Consider the following 18,973-nt stretch of genomic DNA (forward strand, 5'->3'; position numbering starts at 1 on the left):
TAGTCAGTCATTCTGACATGTAATAAGATGGGAGGCAGAGCCTTATCTCAGGTAAGGCAGGGCTCTTTATAAATCTTAGGTAAAGTGTTATAATATTGAAGCTGATCTTTGCTTCTTAAATATAATTTTGAAAATTTACATATATTGTTGCTTGAAGTCACTTGAATATTGGCTAACAAAATATGATATTACATTTAAATTGTATCCCAGTGTATAGAACTTTATATTAATCTTATTGATAATAGGTCTAGTTATAGAACATTAAATGATATAAATAAATCTCCACTATCTTATTCTTATAAGCCTAAAATTACCATGCAACTATTTGGAGAACACCAGCTTGATATAATTCTCTTTTAAAGCTTCAATCTTAAAGACATATGCCTGGAAAATATGAACATATTAATATACAAAGAAGAGTAATAGCACCACAATTACATTGATGTTTTTATATTAATCAAGTTTAGCTCTTTAAGAAATAATATATTACAATATTGCAAACTAACAGTTGTTGTTTAACCACCATTGTATAATCCTTAATTCCTTCAAAATTACTTGATCAAAAAACATATATAGCCAGAACTTACAAGGCATTTTTTTACCATTTCTTACCAGAATAGCCCTCATTCCATGTGTCAGGGAATATACAGACCTTCTTTATCACTTACTTAAACCCTCTTATTAATCACATAGACTCTCTTATCCAAAAACACTTTTTTTCTTTTATTAAATATGGTTTCCATGCCTAGAATCTTCTAATTTCTCTTTCCCATCTATTAATCCCTTCTATATTCACATTTTTGAAACAATCCTTGTAAATTTCTGAATATAGGCAATTTATTCCATTTTAATAATATTTTGTTATTTCTAGTATACAGTTATGCATATGTCTAACCAAGATGTCTTTTGTGATTACTTCTTCCTGCCTACAAAGTACAATCTGCAGAGTGTGTGTGTGTGTGTGTGTGTGTATGTAACACATAATTTTTTCATCATATTGGGTTGGTATGATGTCCTGGGAAATGGAGAGACAACTAATATTTCTACAAACTAGAGTAGAAATCAGAAATTATAGAAAGAGCCAGATAGTAAAAGTTTTAGGCTTTTTAGATTCACAACTTTGCCATTTTAGTACAAAAACATCCATGTAAAAAGTGGTCATGGCTATGTTTTAATGAAATTTTATTTACAAAAACAACTGGCAGCCAAATTAGGTCTGTGGACCACAGTTTACCAAACCTTGGATAAATGTGAAAATATTAGAAAGCTGATGTTACCTTAAGCTGGGACTATAAGAGTGCATTGATGTCCTTATCAGATAAAACTAGATTTTGAATATTTACTATTAGGTGTAATGAAGAAAGCACATATCAGTTTAAAGCTATGTCAGTGCCAGCACACATGTTGATTTGCTCCAGCAATACCACCACATCCTGGAGTTGCAACTGGTATCAACTCTAGGTTAAATTTAAAATAATTGCCTTGTGTACAACCAGAGAATTGAAATGTTGTACTACATTTGTGTTTGATGAGTTGAAATGCATTCTGCTGTCATATGCAACTAAGTATAATACATAAATAAAATAAAAACAAATAAAATAATTTCCTGTCATTCTCTGAGACTCACTTATCCTCTGCATAAGTCAGAGTGAATAAATGAGGGTGTGACAAAAATCATGAACCCTGAAACTTTCAAGATACTGCTGATGCCACTGATCCCTCTGAACGTCATTTTCATTTTCTTTTACTATTTTGGTACATACAAGGCATTTTTTTACCCTTTCTTACCAGAATAGCCCTCATCCATGTGTCAGGGAATCAATACAAGGATTCTGCAAGTTGTTGAGTATTTCTATTCCAACTCTGCATTCTGGAGTTTGGGAAATAATCATAGGATTGGTTCACGGATTCATTCGGACCTGAGCAAAAACATCCGTTAACTTTTTTGTTGTCTCTAATCTCTCTACTAACTGGAAAACCACAATGACATTTTGGGGTTCTAAAAGTTAATGTCAATTTAGCTGTAGTTTCCAGTAGTAACTCTGAATTCTGATTTGTTTCCATGTACCTAATATATATACACACAAACTATGGCTGCAAGTCACTTTTGGGGAAAGCTAGAATGATTTATAGTAGTATAAAACAGTTCAGTTTGGGTAGCATATCAAGGGTACTTCCTCAAGAGGACCTGATCTGCCGTTCATTCAAGGTACTCTGGAAGTGGTAACTCACATTACAGAATTTAGATGAAGGGACACAATTCTCTCTTAAGTTGATTTACCAGATCTAGAGCTTTTCCAATTAACCAAATCAAGATTTCTAATCTACTGTAGCCAAAGGGATGCCACAGTCAATGAGTGAATGCAGAAATCTCTTCCTATTAACCCATTCTGATGATCCTTTGCTTTTCTGATCATTATGATAAACACAATTACTTTGTCTCTGCCAATGAGGTACCCCTACTTGACTCTGGACATTCCAGGATCCCATTATCCTCACATCATCAAGTTTCCATTTGTATGTCAAAATTCCCCACTTTTATTCCTGGTCCATAAGAAGAGTCGCTACAGAGCTCTCTGAGATGCCAATGATCCCCTCCCCAGGGAATTTCTCATACCTTTTGTAAAGAGTGTCCTCTGGACACCACACTCCTAGGCCCATACAGGGTTGGGTGAGCAGGTTTTCTATGTCAAATCTCTTCCAGCATGTCAGCATTCCTATGTCTTTGTATACCATCTACAACAGTGTTCTCAGTTGGGAGTGATTTTTGCCCTCTGGGAACACCTGAGTAGGTGTCTAGACATTTTTGTCTATTACAACTGACATGCATGCATGGGCATTTAGTGGCTAGTGGTCAATGATGCTGGTAAACATCCTATGATGCAGAAAATCCCCCCAAAACAGAGCTATCCAGTCTAAAATGTTGATTGTGCCAACGTCGAGAAACTGTTCTATGACATACTTACAAAGTTCTAGTGTTTTAACTTAAGGGTTAGCCAACTTCTCTTTTCAACAAACTGTTGAAGACATCCTCAGGTGCTCAAGCTAACATAGTGGGTCTGCAATCACTGTTCAGTGTATCCACACCAACAAATCTATCACTGTATTCTTTCCACTGACTTCTATGTCCTAAAGTACAAAACACACACACTCTCCCTCCCTCTCTCTTTACACACACACACACACACACACACACACAGGTTTGCAGTACGGGGGACTGAACCTAGGGGCACTCTACTATTCAACTATATCCCCAGACCTTTTTAATTTTTGAGACAGGGTCTTGCTAATTTCTGACACTGGTCTCAAACTTGGGATCCTCCTGCTTCAGCCTCCTAAGTAGCTGGGATTATAGGCATGTGCCACCATGCCCTGCAACCATATATTTTTCTAAGGTTTCTATTGATACAAAATCTAAAAATCATTATTTTGGCTGGCCTAATATAGTGTCATAGTTATACTTTTTTAAAAAGAATTTCATTTTTATCTTATTTATTTGTTGTTGTTTGTTTGTGGTGCTGAGGATCAAACCCAGAGCCTCACTCATCCTAGGCAAGTACTCTAAGACTGAGCCATAACCCCAGCCCCCATAGTCATACTTTTTACCTGAAGACTCCTTTCCTCATTGCCTGTGAGAACTTATTATAGGTCTAAAAATACTAGAGGTAAAGGAGGCAAGTCTTAAAGATCTATAGCTCCTTGCAAGACCAATTATCTTGGGAAAGGTTATTATAGGTTCTTCAGTCCATAGAGTGGGGAGGATGGAGCTCCTACTAATGGCAAAGGAGGGTCTTAGATAAGTGTGGAAGTGAAAGCCCTCAGCCCTACTGCTGTATGTTCCCATTCCAGTTTTTCAGGATTTTCTACTTAAAATTGATGTCTTGTGACCTTAGGCCTGTTTGTGAATTCAATGTGTTGCCATTCAACCACTGACTGAATTTCTTATTGGTACCTCTATTCTCAACAACAAAGATATGCTGATACTATATAAAGTTCCCTAAAATATTTGTATGTAGTCAAAACTCAAAAATAGAAAAACCTTCCAGAGGTCCAAAACTCAAGGCCATGAAGGCCAAGTGGGAGTTGAAACTCAATAGCCCACAAAGGCCAAGGGAGCTAGACACACAGCTAGAAGTTTAATCCTGACCATAGATGGGAGTCAAGGTCAGAATACTATGTACATTGGGAGTAAAGAGTGAACTACCAAACACTACAAATGAAAAATGCAGCTGTCTCCCATCAGCTGTGAAGAAGCAGGTAGTCCCCAGCTGCCACTGCCATCTTTGCACCAACCTAAGAAATAAAGTAAATCAGAAAGGCAGATATAAGAACCAAAAGGAAATCATTTGGGAATCCTGACTGAACCAGGTCTAAACCCTGAACTACATGTGATCTTTTCAGTTATGAAAGACCAATCATTTTGGTTTAACACAGTGGTCAACAAAGTTCTTCTATAAAAGGTCAGAATGTAAATACTTTAGGTTTTGTGGCTATAGTGTGCCACAACAACTAAACTATCTCCATAGCAAGAAAGCAGCATAGACAACAAATAAATTAGGCACTGCCATATTCCAACATAGCTTCAAATGCTCTGGACTGGATCTGTACAAAAGGAGGTAATGTGCCAACCTCTAGTTGAACCTGTTAAACTACAAATCACCTTGAGAGTTGGTAAGCTATCCTGATATACCTACTAAGAACATACAAAACATCAAAGACTCAGGATTTGTGATATGTGGCACGACTTGAGGTAGCATAGTCTTTCCATACTTAGCTTTTCTCATGACATGTACCCTTTGCTGAAGAGCGCCCCAAAGCCAAGATAACTGAATTGCCTAAAAACTGCTCTTCAACCCTGCATAGCTGCTTGGTCCCATCACTAGGCTCCACTGAGTCAGGCTGTCCTCTCTACGTACACCTCCAGAACTTAAATATTTCCACTCTCCATCTTCAGGATCTGCCTCACCCTGTTACTTTGTAAACAGCCTGCATACTATTCCTTTTCCCCACAGCTCAAGATTCTCTTTGGCACACACTGTCTGGAAAAATTCAGCTACTTCCCCAATCAGATCAAGCACCAAAAAGGACAAGGTAGTGCCCTGGACTCTGTATTTATCCGGCAAGTCTCACAAGAACAAGGATGCATGAATTTCTACTACTGGAAAAACACCTCTCTGCATGGATTTATGCCCAAGGAGATTCAAGTGTATTAACTGAAAATAGATATTCACACTCACTAACGTATGTTTGAACAAGTATACCATTTTTAAAAAATAACTGATTTCCAGAGTTTATTTCTTAATTTTGATCTTATATGCTATGTTTCATTAACCCTAAGGCATTAACATATTCTTAGTAATATTTCAAATTTTATTTGATATAGTTTTACTACCAGTGTTACTGTGAACTTACAGTATTTCATTACAAAAATTCTCACTGAAAATTTTAAAATGCAAAAGCTAAATGTGGAAAAATCCCTGAAGATTCTCCTTGCTGTTTATTATGTAAGGTAAATAACCTGTCACACATGACTGGATGTGCACATGGACACACACCAGTTTAAGGTGCTCTCCCTACACTACATTAAATTTATTCTTGTATTGTCATAAGTCTTGGCCATCATTTTAAATGATGTTATTGCAGATAAGTTTAAACAATTATTTAAATTACTAATTGAAGCATCATACAGCATACCACCAATATGTACAATTTACGTATAATTTTAAATTAAAAAATTAATTCATATTGGTGAATGCTTACTTCCATGTTTAGAGAGTCAGCAACCTCAATGATGTGCTTCCTACTCATTTGAATCTCCTAGTAGTAAGTTTCTGTTCTACCAAAGGATGCACATTCTGCATCCTGACCAATTCTTTTTCCAAGTTGCTCCTCCTTCATTTCCACTGCTAGGAAAAATTGAGTCATCAATGCCCCAAGAAGCAACATGTTTGATTAAACTTATTAAAGCCATTAGAACAGATGAAAATGTAGAAAATAAGAAAATGATCAATTCCAACAATACTATGAAAAACATCTGTCAGGAGTAACTTCTGACAAACCTCTGTCTTAATGGTGTTGAAAATAACCAATAGTTGGGGTTAGGACTGTAGCTCAGTGGCAGAGCACTTGCCAGGCATGTGTGAGGCACTGGTTTGATCCTCAGCACCACATAAAAAATAAATTAATAATAAAATAAATAATTATTGTGTGTCCCTCTATGACCAAAAACATATTTAAAAAAAATATCAATAGTAGGATAGAGTCCTACCATTCCAAGATGAACAAGATTCATTTTCATTCTATATTGTCACAAAAATAACTGAATATACTGTATAAAACAAAAGAACACTAGGCAAAGTCCAATAAGATAGGACACAGCTTCTTAAGAAAGTCTGGCAGAGGACAGGTGATAATCATAATGGGGCTAATACCAAATAAACATTGTAGTTTGAAGTACTGAGTGTTTTTCTACCTTTCAACTGTCTCTCTTACTTTTATTATGGTTACTTTCACATCTCAGAATTCTGATTACAAATTTGCAATATTCTGTATGTAATTCCAATGCAATTTTCAGTTACACATTTTCCCCATTTATTAAATATAGTACCAATGAAGTACTCAGCAATGCTAAGATTATGCAGATTCAGCAGTCTCTCCATTTATGAAATAAATTATCGTTCCAGCAGACACTAACTTTGGCATGTCAATGATAATACTATTTGCAAAATCCCTGATAAAACTCATCCTAAGGTCTCTCTTCTGAGTAGCACTTGGGAAAGTTCAAGGTTCTGACTGAAACCTTTAGTATACCAATGATGAGAGTTCCTTCATGTGCTCTGAACCACTGGGACATGAAGAGCTAAGGCTGAAACACTGAATTCAATTAAACAAATTTCTTTTTGGGGGGAACTGAAGGATTCACATGACACTTGAGTCTTCCAAAAAACATCATTTTATAGAACTTTCTTCCCGTGTGGATTCTTTATTCTTACTATCTCTTTTAAAGGACTTATCACTGACATGAATTCTGTGATGAATTGTAAGATTTGATCTCCAGCTGAAGCTCTTACCACATATCTCACACTTGTAAGGTTTCTCCCCTGTGTGAACTCTCTGATGAGACTGGAGCTGTGAAGCCCGACTGAAGACTTTACCACACACATCACACTTGTATGGTTTCTCTCCAGTGTGGACACTCTGGTGGAGCTGAAGACTTGAGGCCTGACTGAAGTGCTTCCCACACTCCCCACACTTATATGGTTTTTCTCCTGTGTGGACCCTCTGATGCATGTCCAGATTCAAGCTCCACTTGAAGCCCTTCCCACACTCCTCACATATGTATGGCTTGTCTCCAGTATGGACCTTCTGATGGGCTTGAAGGTGTGAGCTCCGACCAAAGCTCTTCCCACACTCTTCACATTTAAATGGTTTTTCTCCACTATGGACTCTCTGATGGGCCAAAAGATTTGAGGCCTGCCTAAAGACCTTCCCACATTCCTCACAATTATATGGTTTTTCTCCTGTGTGGATTCTACAATGAATTTTAAGATCTGCTCTTCGACTGAATCCCTTTCCACACTCCTCACATTTGTATGGTTTCTCACCAGTGTGGACCAGCTGGTGAATCTGAAGTCGTGAACTCTGATTGAACCCCTGCCCACACTCTTCACACTTATAAGGTTTCTCTATGCTGTGGGCCTTCTGATGGATTTGAAGATAGGAACTCTGACTGAAGCCCTTCCCACACACCTCACATTTATAGGGCTTCTCCCCTGTGTGGACCACTAGATGAACTTGATAGTGGGAGTTCCTCCTGAAGCTCTTCCCACACTCCTCACATTTGTATGGTTTCTCTCCAGTGTGGACTCTCAGATGAGCCTGAAGGTTTGAACTTAGAGTAAAGCCTTTACCACACACAGTACATATGTATGATTTTTCTCCAGTGTGTACTCCCTGATGGGCCTGCAGACTTGAAGGCCGACTAAAACCTTTATCACATACCTCACACTTATAGGGTTTTTCTCCTGTGTGGACCCTCTGATGAATATAAAGATTTGAGCTACAAATAAAGCCCTTCCCACATTCCTCACATTTGTATGGTTTCTCTCCTGTATGTACTCTCTGATGGGACTGAAGATGTGAATTCCGACTAAAACTCTTACCACAAGCATCACATTTGAATGGTTTCTCCCCAGTGTGGAGTCTTTGATGATCTTGAAGATGAGAGGCCTGACTGAAGGCCCTCCCACACTCCTCACAATTATAAGGTTTCTCTCCAGTGTGGACTTTACAATGAACGTTAAGTGCTGATCTACGACTAAAAGCTTTCCCACAATGCTCACATTTGTATGGTTTTACTCTTGTGTGGACTTTTTGATGGGTTTGCAGATGTGAGCTCTGGCTGAATTCCTTACCACACTCATTACACTTATGTTTTCCTTCCATGCAAACTCTCAGATGAACACAAAGAACTGAGCTGTCATGGAAACCTTTTCCACATTCAGTACATGTCTGAGACTCCTCTCCTGAGTATTGCTGCTGAGGATCAAAGCTGGAGAAATCACTGAAGCCTTTTTTATACACATTACACTTGTAAGGCTTCTGTTCTGGGGGAGTCATTCTATGCTTACAAAGTGTCAAAATCTTTAGGCTCTCTTTTCCATATTCATTGAGGCCATACGATTTTTCACTTTTGTCTACTTTAAGATCATCATGGTGATGTGAAATCCAACTGATGGGGTCAATACTCTGTTTGTACTGACAGAGTTTATTTTTCATGGAAATCTGTTGATATCTACCCTGATAATTCTGTGATTCAATCATGGAAGTTTTCCTCCAAGAATCCTGGATTCTCAAAGTTGGAAACTCTGAGTCTTCAGTATGGCTAGGACCATCAGCTTTATGATTCTGTTTAAAATTTTCATCTTCAGAAATTTGAACAGGTAGTCCTGTCCCAACCTGGCAGGGGGAATAACACTGTTTGTGGACCTGAGTATTATTTATTATGGTGCCATGACACCTGGTTAAGTCATTTGCAATTTGTTGCCAGATTTGCCAGCAGGAAAGTTTTTCATGGGATTCTCTGTCTTGAACAGTCCTTAACTCACTTTGATTGTTCTCTCCTATAAAAACAGAATTCAGAGACACAAACAAGTAAAAGCTTTACTTGAAGATTCACTTAGGAACAGTAAGAGACATTAACAAAACTCAGGATGGTTTAGCACAGTTTTTCACCATATATGACATTCCTTTTTTTTTTTTTTTTTGAACCCAGGGGCACTTAACCACTGAATCACATCCCTGGTCCAGTTTTTCACCATACATGAAGGCTTTTGGTTTACTGGCAGAAACCAAGAGATGGTCCATTAAGCTCCCAACTACTAAGCATTACTGAAACTCATTTAAGAACACAATTACTGACATACTAAATCTTTTCATTAAAATTTCAAGTCATTCCTATTACAACACAGTACCAATAAGGACAAAATGGAGCTCAGAGTTTTATAACTACTGCCCAGAATAGTACTGGCATTTAGTAGGTGTTCAAGCAATGGATGCACAGATAAATCACAATTTGACTTCTGGGATTCTCATAATTCCAAATCCAAGTTTGAGCTAGATCAGATGCAAGGGGTTTTTGTTTTGTTTTGTTTTTGTTTTTAAAGTAAAGTATACAAAATCCAAAAAGAATGGAAAGTGCAGTTTTGCTGAGAAGGCACAAAGCTGTACATGAAGCAGGGGTACACCAAGTGTGTTAATGCTGAGGACAAAATAAAAGATGGTAAGAATCACTTGGGGTGAAAGAAAAGCATGAAGATTTGTGTACTAGAGCATTCTAAAGATTTCCTTACTTCCTTTCTTCCTTTTTCCCTTCCTCTTTTTTTGCAGTGCTGGGAATTGAACTCAGAGTCTTAGACTTGCCAGGCAAGAACTCTACCACTAAGCCACATGCCCAGAATTTTTCTAAGGCCTTTATACAATCTTTCTAACATGTTTCTACTTTCTCAAGCAAGAGTCAAGATTCAGAGGCAAGAAGAATGCTGACTCTTTGAAAGCAAAGTACAGAAAATTTTAGATGCAGAGATATTTGCCTTTGACAAAAATGTTTTCCAAACTGATAAATTCAGACCATTAATGAAATGTGCAAAAAATTTAATAGCTAGTGATAAATGTTTAGAACAGACTAGAAATGATCAGAGAATCATCACAAGCAATAATGGTGTCACTATGTTAAATGTCTTCTAAAGGTGTATAAATCTGAACACCCATAAAATGTGGATTTACTCTAAGTAAAATAAGCCACAAGAGAATTCTGAGCAGAGGAATATCTCACACTCTAACTTAAGGCTACAAAGGATCACTCTGAGTGCCATGTCAGAGAATAGACTGTAGAAGGGGAAGAAAGGGAGAGAGCAGTCAGTACCAAGGTTGCTGCAATAATCCAGGAAAGAGTTTGCAAGTTGTACCAGGTGACAGCAACAGGGGTGATGAGAACAAAAGAGATGGACAGTTAACTATAAAGATTCAAAACTGCTTGGTCCTTACCTAAACTTGTCTCTCTTTGGGTTGCTGTCTTCATCATCCAAAGCTTTTCTTCTCTTTCTGCATATGATATATCTCGTTTGAAGAACTGATGCTCTATGAACAGGCAAAGTCATAAGTTTAAATGACAAGGTAGAGCTAAAATTTACTGGAAACAGTTACAAATGTATATTCAAGACACTGAAAATAGTGTTTATCACACTTTTTAAAAAAAAAAAACATCACCCATGTGGGCTGGGACATAGCTCAGTTGGAAGAGTGCTTGCCTTCCATGCACAAGGCCCTGAGTTCAATCCCTGGCACCACAAAATATAATTTATTTCATGAACCAAATATGTGTACAAAACATACAATACAAAAAGTCTGAATGATATTTTTCTTTCCTTTTCTTTTCTTCTTCTTTTTTGAAGATACTAGTGATTAAACCCAGGGCCTCATTCATGGTAGGCAAGCATTCTTACCACTGAGCTACATTCCCAGCCCTTTTTTAAACTTTGAGACAGGGTCTTACTAAGTTGCCGATGCTGGCCTCCAACTCATGATCCTCCTCCCTCAGCGACTAAGTAGCTGAGATTACAGGCACACACCACCATGTCCAGCTGAATGACTTATCTAATGTCTGTTTTTGTTAAATTTCTTTCTACTGACCCTTACACCATTCATGCAGTTAGCCAGTTTTTGCTAGAATGTGTACCATTCTTCCTAAGGAGCACCAATATTTCCTACCCTCTTTTATTTAATTAAAAATTGCTGACAGGATTCAATAAATTGGTTTTAAAATTCAATAATGGGACAGAAGCAAAATTTGAAAAAGAATAGGCAAGGAATAGTAATATACTGTCCATGTATCATTCTTTAAAAATCAGAAACATCCTGCTTCTATAGCCCACAGGAATTAGGAAAGTCTGGGAACTATTTCAAGAGCATCAAAGCATTAAAATGCCAAGGTCACCAGAGTTATTTGAGAGGGAGGCCTCACCCACTGAGACCAGGTTCCTGAAGTTTTCCATCATCACATCTTGGTACAGCTTCCTCTGGGCAGGATCCAGCAGTCCCAGCTCCTCCTCAGTAAAGGCCACAGCAACATCCTTGAAAGTCACAGCTTCCTACAACACACACACATGACTTCAATCTTACAGTGTCCACTGGAAGAGGGATAGCACTGAGAAGAGAAAAATAATGGGTGGGAGGTTTCACTGGACTCTGAGCCATGTGTAGGTTTCCCAGCCCTTTTCCTTCTATCTCATTGATGCCATACACTGATTTTCCTCAGCCTTACCAAAAATGCTACTATGAAAAAGAGACCTGGTGCTTATACTATAATAAGTAAGCTCCCTAGAAATCTAATGGATGTAAATGTAAACATTTTAATTAAGATTTCCAATTTCCTCAGAATTGTTCATCAATTAAATTCCAACAGTGCCTGATAGCAGCTGCCTTCCCACTGAGGTCGGAGCCAGATGACTTTAAATAGTGTATAGGTTGAAATAAACCAAAGGGAATGTCAAGTCTCTCCATCTTTTACTAGAACCTGATACCTTCACCTTAGATCTTTAGTATTCCATGTGAATACTTTTCACAGCCACTTTTATTTATGTTTAAAATGAAGAGGAAACACAGTACCTCCTCATACAGTTGCTCTGAGGCATAAATGCAGTGATAGAGCATAAGTGCCTGGCAAGTTCTCTAGTGCCACTTTTTACATTAGACTTTTTACATTAATGTCATATATTACTTGGACAAAAAAAAAAAAGAAGAAAAATTTAAAAGCCAGGCACACGTCCCAGTAACTCAAGACACTGAGGCAGGAGGATTCCAAATTCAAAGCTAGCTTCAGCAACATAGTCAGCCTCTGTCTCAAAATCTAAAAAAATTTAAAAAGAGATAGGGATATGGCTCTGTGGTCAAGCGCCCCTGGGTTCAATTGCTAGTACCAAACCCACAGAGGAAAAAAAATAGATCAGTAAATGAAATATACCCAGAGTATGACTCAGGCATGGGAAAGACAGAATCTAAATCTTGTGGTAAGAAAATGTTGAGCAATGTTTTTCTATGTGAAGCAGTAGTCAAATCTGATGCATTGGGCTGTATTTAAATCTACCCAAAATATCTAAGGTACCACATGTAGGACATATCTTTTCAATTCTGAACACCTAGTATATTAAGAATCCCTTTAAAACTGCAGTATTTTTCAAAATTGACTTTTCAGAAAAAGCTAAATATAGGAACACTGTTCACTATAATGTTCTTGAAACAGTGAAAGTGCTAACTAAAATAAATGTTTACATAGAGAATAGTTTAAGAACTGGGTATATAAATTTGGTGGAAATTTAGTAAAGCAATTAAAAATAAATTTGTATAACATTAAACAACAACAACAACAAAAATAGAAAACATGAAGCATTTAGGGGCTTGGGGATATAACTCAGTGGCAGAGAGCTTGCCTATCATGCACAATGCCCTGGATTTGACTCCCAGCATAGAAAAAGAATACATGAGATTAAGTAAAATTGTATCTGTTATGAACAGAAACATATAACTATGAGCATACCTGTCCATTAATCTATAGACTTTTATTTGTAAAGTAAAAAATGAAATAAAACAAGAACTAATACCAACCAGCTAAACTTAAAAGGGACAAAACAAGCACCTGGTACATTCTGCAGCTCCTCATGACTTGACTTGCTTTGAAACACTTCCAATCTCTGAGCACTTTTTAAAGAGGCACTTTTAGTAGTGAGAAAGGTAAGTTCTACTCACCTTGAATGTGTTCATCTTTAATTTATCTTTCCAGGGAGTGCAGAGTCCTAAGAAGAAGAACTGGAAAAAGAGAGAAATCATCAGAAACTGAGAAAGTATGTAACTAACCCATGTGGTTGCTCCTTGCAAATAAGCAAAGGTACTTGCTACAAATATTTTAAGATACACGGAGCTCACATGTTGTTGCCCTCTTTGATGTGAAAATCTCTTAAAACTTCTAAAAAATATTTGGTTGTCTTTAATAATTTGCTACCCCAACAACAATATTATTATTACTATTACTATTACTATTACTATTACTATTATTATTCTGTGCAGGGGATTGTACCTAAAGCTTCATGAATGTTAAGCAAATACTTTACCACTAAAGTATACTCGAAGACCAACAACAGTATTTAAATTGATTAGGAAAACTTTAAAAAGTATAGAAATCTGTGATGTTTCCTTTTGGTTTTGTGGTTCCAGGGGTTTATCCCAGGACACTGTACATGCTCTACTCCTGAACCACACCCCCAGCCTTTGCTATTCCTTTTTAAGTGGGAAGTACCCTTTTAGCACATATGCATAGAGGTAAAGAAACTGATAAAATTAAGATATTGCAATAAAAAGTGTGACAATCTACACTCTGTTTAAGTGAGAAAGATAGAAATCTGAGTTCATATTGTTATAAATAATGTGTAACAAATAAATGAGAAGAGAAAAAGTCCTTTCTATAAAACACATACACTAATACATTTAGAATAAAAAATAACTAGAAAATCACTGATGAGTGCTAAAAGTTGGTTGACGTTTGTGAGGAAAAAGATAGCTACATAATCTCAAAGTATTGAGGAAAAAGATAACCTGTTGTTTAGCTGGAAACATCAAGTATTAGCCCTTAGCCAAAAGAACAAACCTGAGACCACCACTGAGTGACATCTGACTTACATCATGCACAGAGAAGGAAGCCTGCTCACTTCTGTGGCACTTCTGCTGATAATACACAGCCTGATTATCATGAACAAATACCAAATAAACTAAAAAGAGTGGGGACATTCCACAAAATACTTTGCCAATACTTTACAAAAATATCCAAAGCAAAAAAAGAAAAAGTTTGAGGAATCATTCTAGATTAAAGTGACTAATGAAACAAAAACTTATGTTCAATGCAATAAAAAACTTATGTGCAATGTGCAATAAAACTGGGCTAATCTCTGACCTGGGGGTGAAGTGTTCTCAAAGACTCTGAGAACAACAACTTTATTGAGAAAGTTGAATGAATTTAACTATGAATTGTGAGTTAGATAACAGTATGCTATCAATGTAATTAATTTCATTTTAATCATTGTCTCCAGTTTGTTTTAGTAGTTGGGGAAAAAAATGTGTATATATAAGTATACAAACACATATGTATACGTATATATACATAAAGCTGTAGAAAAGAAAAAAAAAAAAAAGCTCTAATAGCTAGTAGTGGCAAGGGCCAATACTTGATGTTTCCAGCTGACCAACAAAAATGAGGCAAGGCCATTCAGTGATAGTGATGCACAAGAAAGAAAAGAAGACATTCCAACACAGAGGCACATTCTATAGTAACAAAAAATAACCAAATAACTGTTTCTCCTGACTAACATGAGTGACCACTTCATTACTAGTGAAAACTCTAATCTGTTTGGTTTCTCCCACCTCCTAGGGAAAAATTATTAGAATACTTGGTCATCAAATTACTTCTTTTTTTTTTTTTTTTTTTTTTGAATTTTTTAATATTTATTTTTTAGTTCTCGGCGGACACAACATCTTTGTTTGTATGTGGTGCTGAGGATCGAACCCGGGCCGCACGCATGCCAGGCGAGCGCGCTACCGCTTGAGCCACATCCCCAGCCCCATCAAATTACTTCTGATTATTGACATCATCAAATCCAGAACAAACTCACTGCCTACACTTCTCCCCATCTCAGCTTATACAAGTCAAAACGCTACAACCAGCTCCTCCTAACTGCCTCTTACCAAGAGACCCCAGGCCTGATTCCCAACAGTGTGTGGGTTCCCTTGTTGCAGCAAGCTAAAATAAAATTAAATGCCTTTGGTTACAGATATGTTCCTGGTGTTATTTGGCTCATGGTTACCAACAGAGAAAATAGGCAAAATGCAAACAACTAGTGAATCTCAGTTGAGTATGAGATTTCCTTTTAGTGTTTTGCAACTTTTCTGAAAGTTTAAAATTTATATGAAAATAAAAACTAGCCAGGTGTGGTGGCACACACCTGTAATACCAATGGCTTGGGAGGCTGAGACAGGAGGATTGTGAATTCAAACCAGCAAGGCAAGGCACAAAGCAATTCAGTGAGCCCCTGTTTCTAAATAAAATATGAAATAGGGCTGGGGATGTGGCTCAGTAGTCAAGTGCCCCTGAGTTCAATCCTCAACACCAAAATAAGTAAATAAATAAAAAACTAATGAAATCAGGAAATTGTTATAGTAACAACAACAGTAGTAATAATAGTAATGACTACAGAAAAAAAGTATCTAGCATTAATTGACAGTAACTAGTGGTCAGTCTTGCCACTTTAGACAAAAATCCTCTGGTACAAAAGAGCAATGAACCCATTCCCCAAATCCTAGGAAAAATTTATCTTCGCATTTCTAATTCTCTCCATGTTAACTCGAGACTTGCTAGCTGCCTTCTGCTCATGTCAGGATTTTTCAGAAGACTCGATAACTGACAACATTTACTGAACAAAATCTTTGGACTGAGTAGGATGCTTGTGTGGCCAGCTCAGTTTCAACTGTGACATTTGGCAAGATCAATTGCCTTAGGCCTGAGTTTCCAAGTAGGTCCCTTTCCCGAGCCTGTGTAGGAATCACCTTAGGATTTTGTTGAAATCCCAATTTCTGGGTTCCATCTACAGAAATTCTAAAGTGGAAGGTCTTAGATGAGACTTAAGGCTGGGTATTTCTCACTATGTGATCCTAATGCTGTTGATTTGTAGACTCATTTCTTCTTCCTTTTTTTTTTTTCCATAGGAGGGATAAAACATGCTTCCTACCACTGAGCTACATCACCAGTCTTTTTAAAATTTATTTTGAGACAAGGTCTAAGTTTCAAAGGCTGGTCTTGAGCTTGTGATCTTTCTGCCTTAGCCTCCAGAGCAGCTGGGATGATAAGGGAGTGCAATCATGCCTAGGGGATCCCAGTCTCAAAAGCATTGCTGTGACTATTAGTGTCCCCCCAAAAGACCTCTGCTAAACAAAAACATACACAATGATGACAAAAAAGGCACTAAACTATTAATATTTGTTATTTTTACATGATATAGTTGTGGTAATTAAAGTTTTTTATAAATTTGTGTTTTCCATGATTAAAGGTTATTTCTATAACAAATATTATTTGAAATAAAATGAAATCCACATCTTGCTCTCAAGATCCCCTCAAGTCTCGGCCTATTTCCACTCAATAGTGACCAGAGTCCTATGACCCAGAGAGACCATACCAAAGACAGGATGAGCTCAGATCTGGATTCACCTTGCTTAGGATCCAATGCTATTCCTGCCACCTACTAGCAATGGACCATGGGCAAACAGGTTACGTTCCCTGTTTCTCAGTCTCCTCATCTTCACAGTAGGAAAAATAGCGGTACCACTTCACAAAGCACTCTGAAGGGCTTCATCTGTATAAAGCATTTGGAATGGAACTTGGAAACTTAGGCTTTAACTGTAACACATTCTCAGATTTATGTGACATTTGTGGAATGACAAGTCTTACTCACGTGGGGCTCTGCGGCCTCTTCTTTTCTGCAGTGCTTTTGGACAAGTCAGGAATAGTGAAGAAAAGCAGGCTGTAAAAAACCAGGGTTGTGTCTCCACCTCCAATCAGTCACAGTCACATCTTCCAGACCAGCTAGAAGCAACACTCTCCTTCTTTAAAAGGTCAATGGTTTAGGGATAATACAGTTGCTTCCAGACCTCAGGACGCTCAGTACTTCAGTCCTGGACTACATTTCCCGACAGATGAAGTCCAGAAACATGCGCTTCTCGGAAAATTTCTAGTAGTATCAAGAAAAATCCATGTACCAGGCAGTTTTAAATCTTTTGTAGTATACCACGTTTTTCTCAAAATATTCCATCATTTGAAGGTGTAACTTGTATTTTCCTTTTACAGAACAATCAAAAGCACAAAGGGGTTAACTAGGCGGTCCGAGGTGAGACCGTCTGAAGCTGCAGGTCAGGCTCGCAGGTGGGCGAGTCGGGCAGGAGGCGCCAGCCCCCAGGAGACCCTCAAACTCCGTCGACCCAGGTACGCCCCCAATTCAAGGAAGCTCCGCCCTAGAGAACGCAAAACGCTATTCGCAAACGTCCGCTGTCAGCCGGTCCTCCCCAAACGAAAGACTGCTAAGTGTTGTTCCCAAGTACATTCAGGAGACATTCGAAAGGTTTCAGGGAAGAAGATCAAAACCACTAAAGCCCGAGAAAAGATGGCTGCTACGCCATCCTCCTGGAGCGGAAGTACCAACGACTACCAAAAGCTCCTGGGCTACACTGCTCAGCCCAGAACTCCCAGAACTGCCTTCCCCCACTGGAAGAGCCTGCGAGTACAGGAGTTCCGGGACTACGCTTCCCAGGATTCCGCGGGGGAGAGGGCCCGTTTACAGGAAGGGCTTAGAAACGGAAGTACGCGAGGTGCTCTGAGCTTAGACTGCAGGTCCCAGGATTCTAGGCGGGAAACCAGCCACAGTACTTCAGTCCTGGACTACATTTCCCGAGAGACGAAGTCCGGTTCCCTGGAGCAGAAGTATCCAAATACTCTGCCCTCCTAGTTTTCACTTCCCAGAAATCCCTGAGAAGGTTTTGGGCAAATGTCTGTTCATTGTTGTGTGTCAGTCTTAGAAGACTGTAGATTCTTAGAAGACTGAGAAGCAGACATATTAGAAGACATAGAAGACTGAGAAGCAGACATAGATATTGGCTGTGATATCAATGCTTGTGTCACCGTCCCCACCCCCAAATTCATGTGTTGAAATCAAACCCACCAGATAATGGTATTAGGAAGCTGACCTTTGGGAGTGATTGCATCATGAGAGCTTTTCCTCCTGAATTGGATCAGTACTGTCAGTAAAGTGTCCCGAGGGAGCTCATTTGCTTTTTCAGTTACGTGAAGAAATCACTAGAAGGAACTACCTATGAACCGGAAGTGAACCCTCAGAAACCCTGAATCCCCTGGCACCCTGAACTTGGACTTCCTAGCCTCCAGAACCGTGAGGAATAAAGATCTGTTCTTTATAAGCTAGCCAGTTATGGTGTTGTATAAGATCTGGAATGAACTAAAGCAGACTTATTGAAGGGGTCATTTTCAAGGAATAGGAGTTCATTTCCTTTGGTAACCATCAAAGACCTTCTCCACAGGAGTATTGGGAAAAGGGAATTAGGACTTCTCTAGAAGGGACTGATACCAAAGTACCAAATCCCTGAAACTGCATGATGGTGGATGTATTTTGTTAGCATTTTCTGGCCCTCACAAAAGTAAATAAAAATCTTCTCTCAATAAAAATACTATCATCCCAGGTTTCAAATTATTTCTATAATGTAAATTTTTCTTACACTAATGCTTAAGCAAATGAACTTAAAGGAAAAAAATAGTGGGGGGGGGGGCCGCTGGAGAAATAGCTCAGTTGGTAGAGTGCTTCCCTCCCACGCA

At 38.2% G+C, this 18,973-nt stretch overlaps 1 protein-coding gene across 2 annotated transcripts; it reads right to left on the bottom strand.

Annotated features, from left to right (window-relative positions):
• Positions 1 to 434: 434 nt before the first annotated feature.
• On the bottom strand, positions 435 to 17,823 carry LOC124100176 (zinc finger protein 226). 2 transcript variants are annotated; one of them, XM_046455531.2, is made up of 5 exons: positions 17,049 to 17,823; positions 13,303 to 13,362; positions 11,495 to 11,648; positions 10,546 to 10,638; positions 435 to 9,122 (listed from the first exon to the last, which is right to left on the bottom strand). In XM_046455531.2, exons 2-5 carry the CDS (start codon positions 13,315 to 13,317, stop codon positions 6,949 to 6,951), a joined length of 2,436 nt encoding a protein of 811 aa, XP_046311487.1. In that variant the 5' UTR covers positions 13,318 to 13,362; positions 17,049 to 17,823; the 3' UTR covers positions 435 to 6,948. The 2 variants fall into 2 exon arrangements, with proteins under 2 accessions (XP_046311487.1, XP_046311488.1); XM_046455532.2 differs by having other exon boundaries at positions 6,474 to 9,122; positions 11,522 to 11,648; positions 17,049 to 17,818.
• Between the last annotated feature and the right edge of the window lie 1,150 nt (positions 17,824 to 18,973).

This window comes from Marmota monax, unplaced genomic scaffold (assembly GCF_021218885.2).
Source record: "Marmota monax isolate L192 unplaced genomic scaffold, Marmota_monax_Labrador192_F-V1.1 WCK01_AAM20220418_F8-fsc00149, whole genome shotgun sequence".
Taxonomy (NCBI): Eukaryota; Metazoa; Chordata; class Mammalia; order Rodentia; family Sciuridae; genus Marmota; species Marmota monax.

Excerpts from the sequence above, each read along its gene's own strand:
- LOC124100176 (XM_046455531.2), bottom strand. Across the intron at positions 10,639-11,494 it reads CTCCCTCTCAAATAACTCTG|AGCATCAGTTCTTCAAACGA; the intron begins GTGACCTTGGCA and ends GCCTGTTCATAG. Across the intron at positions 9,123-10,545 it reads CCAAAGAGAGACAAGTTTAG|GAGAGAACAATCAAAGTGAG; the intron begins GTAAGGACCAAG and ends CTGTTTTTATAG.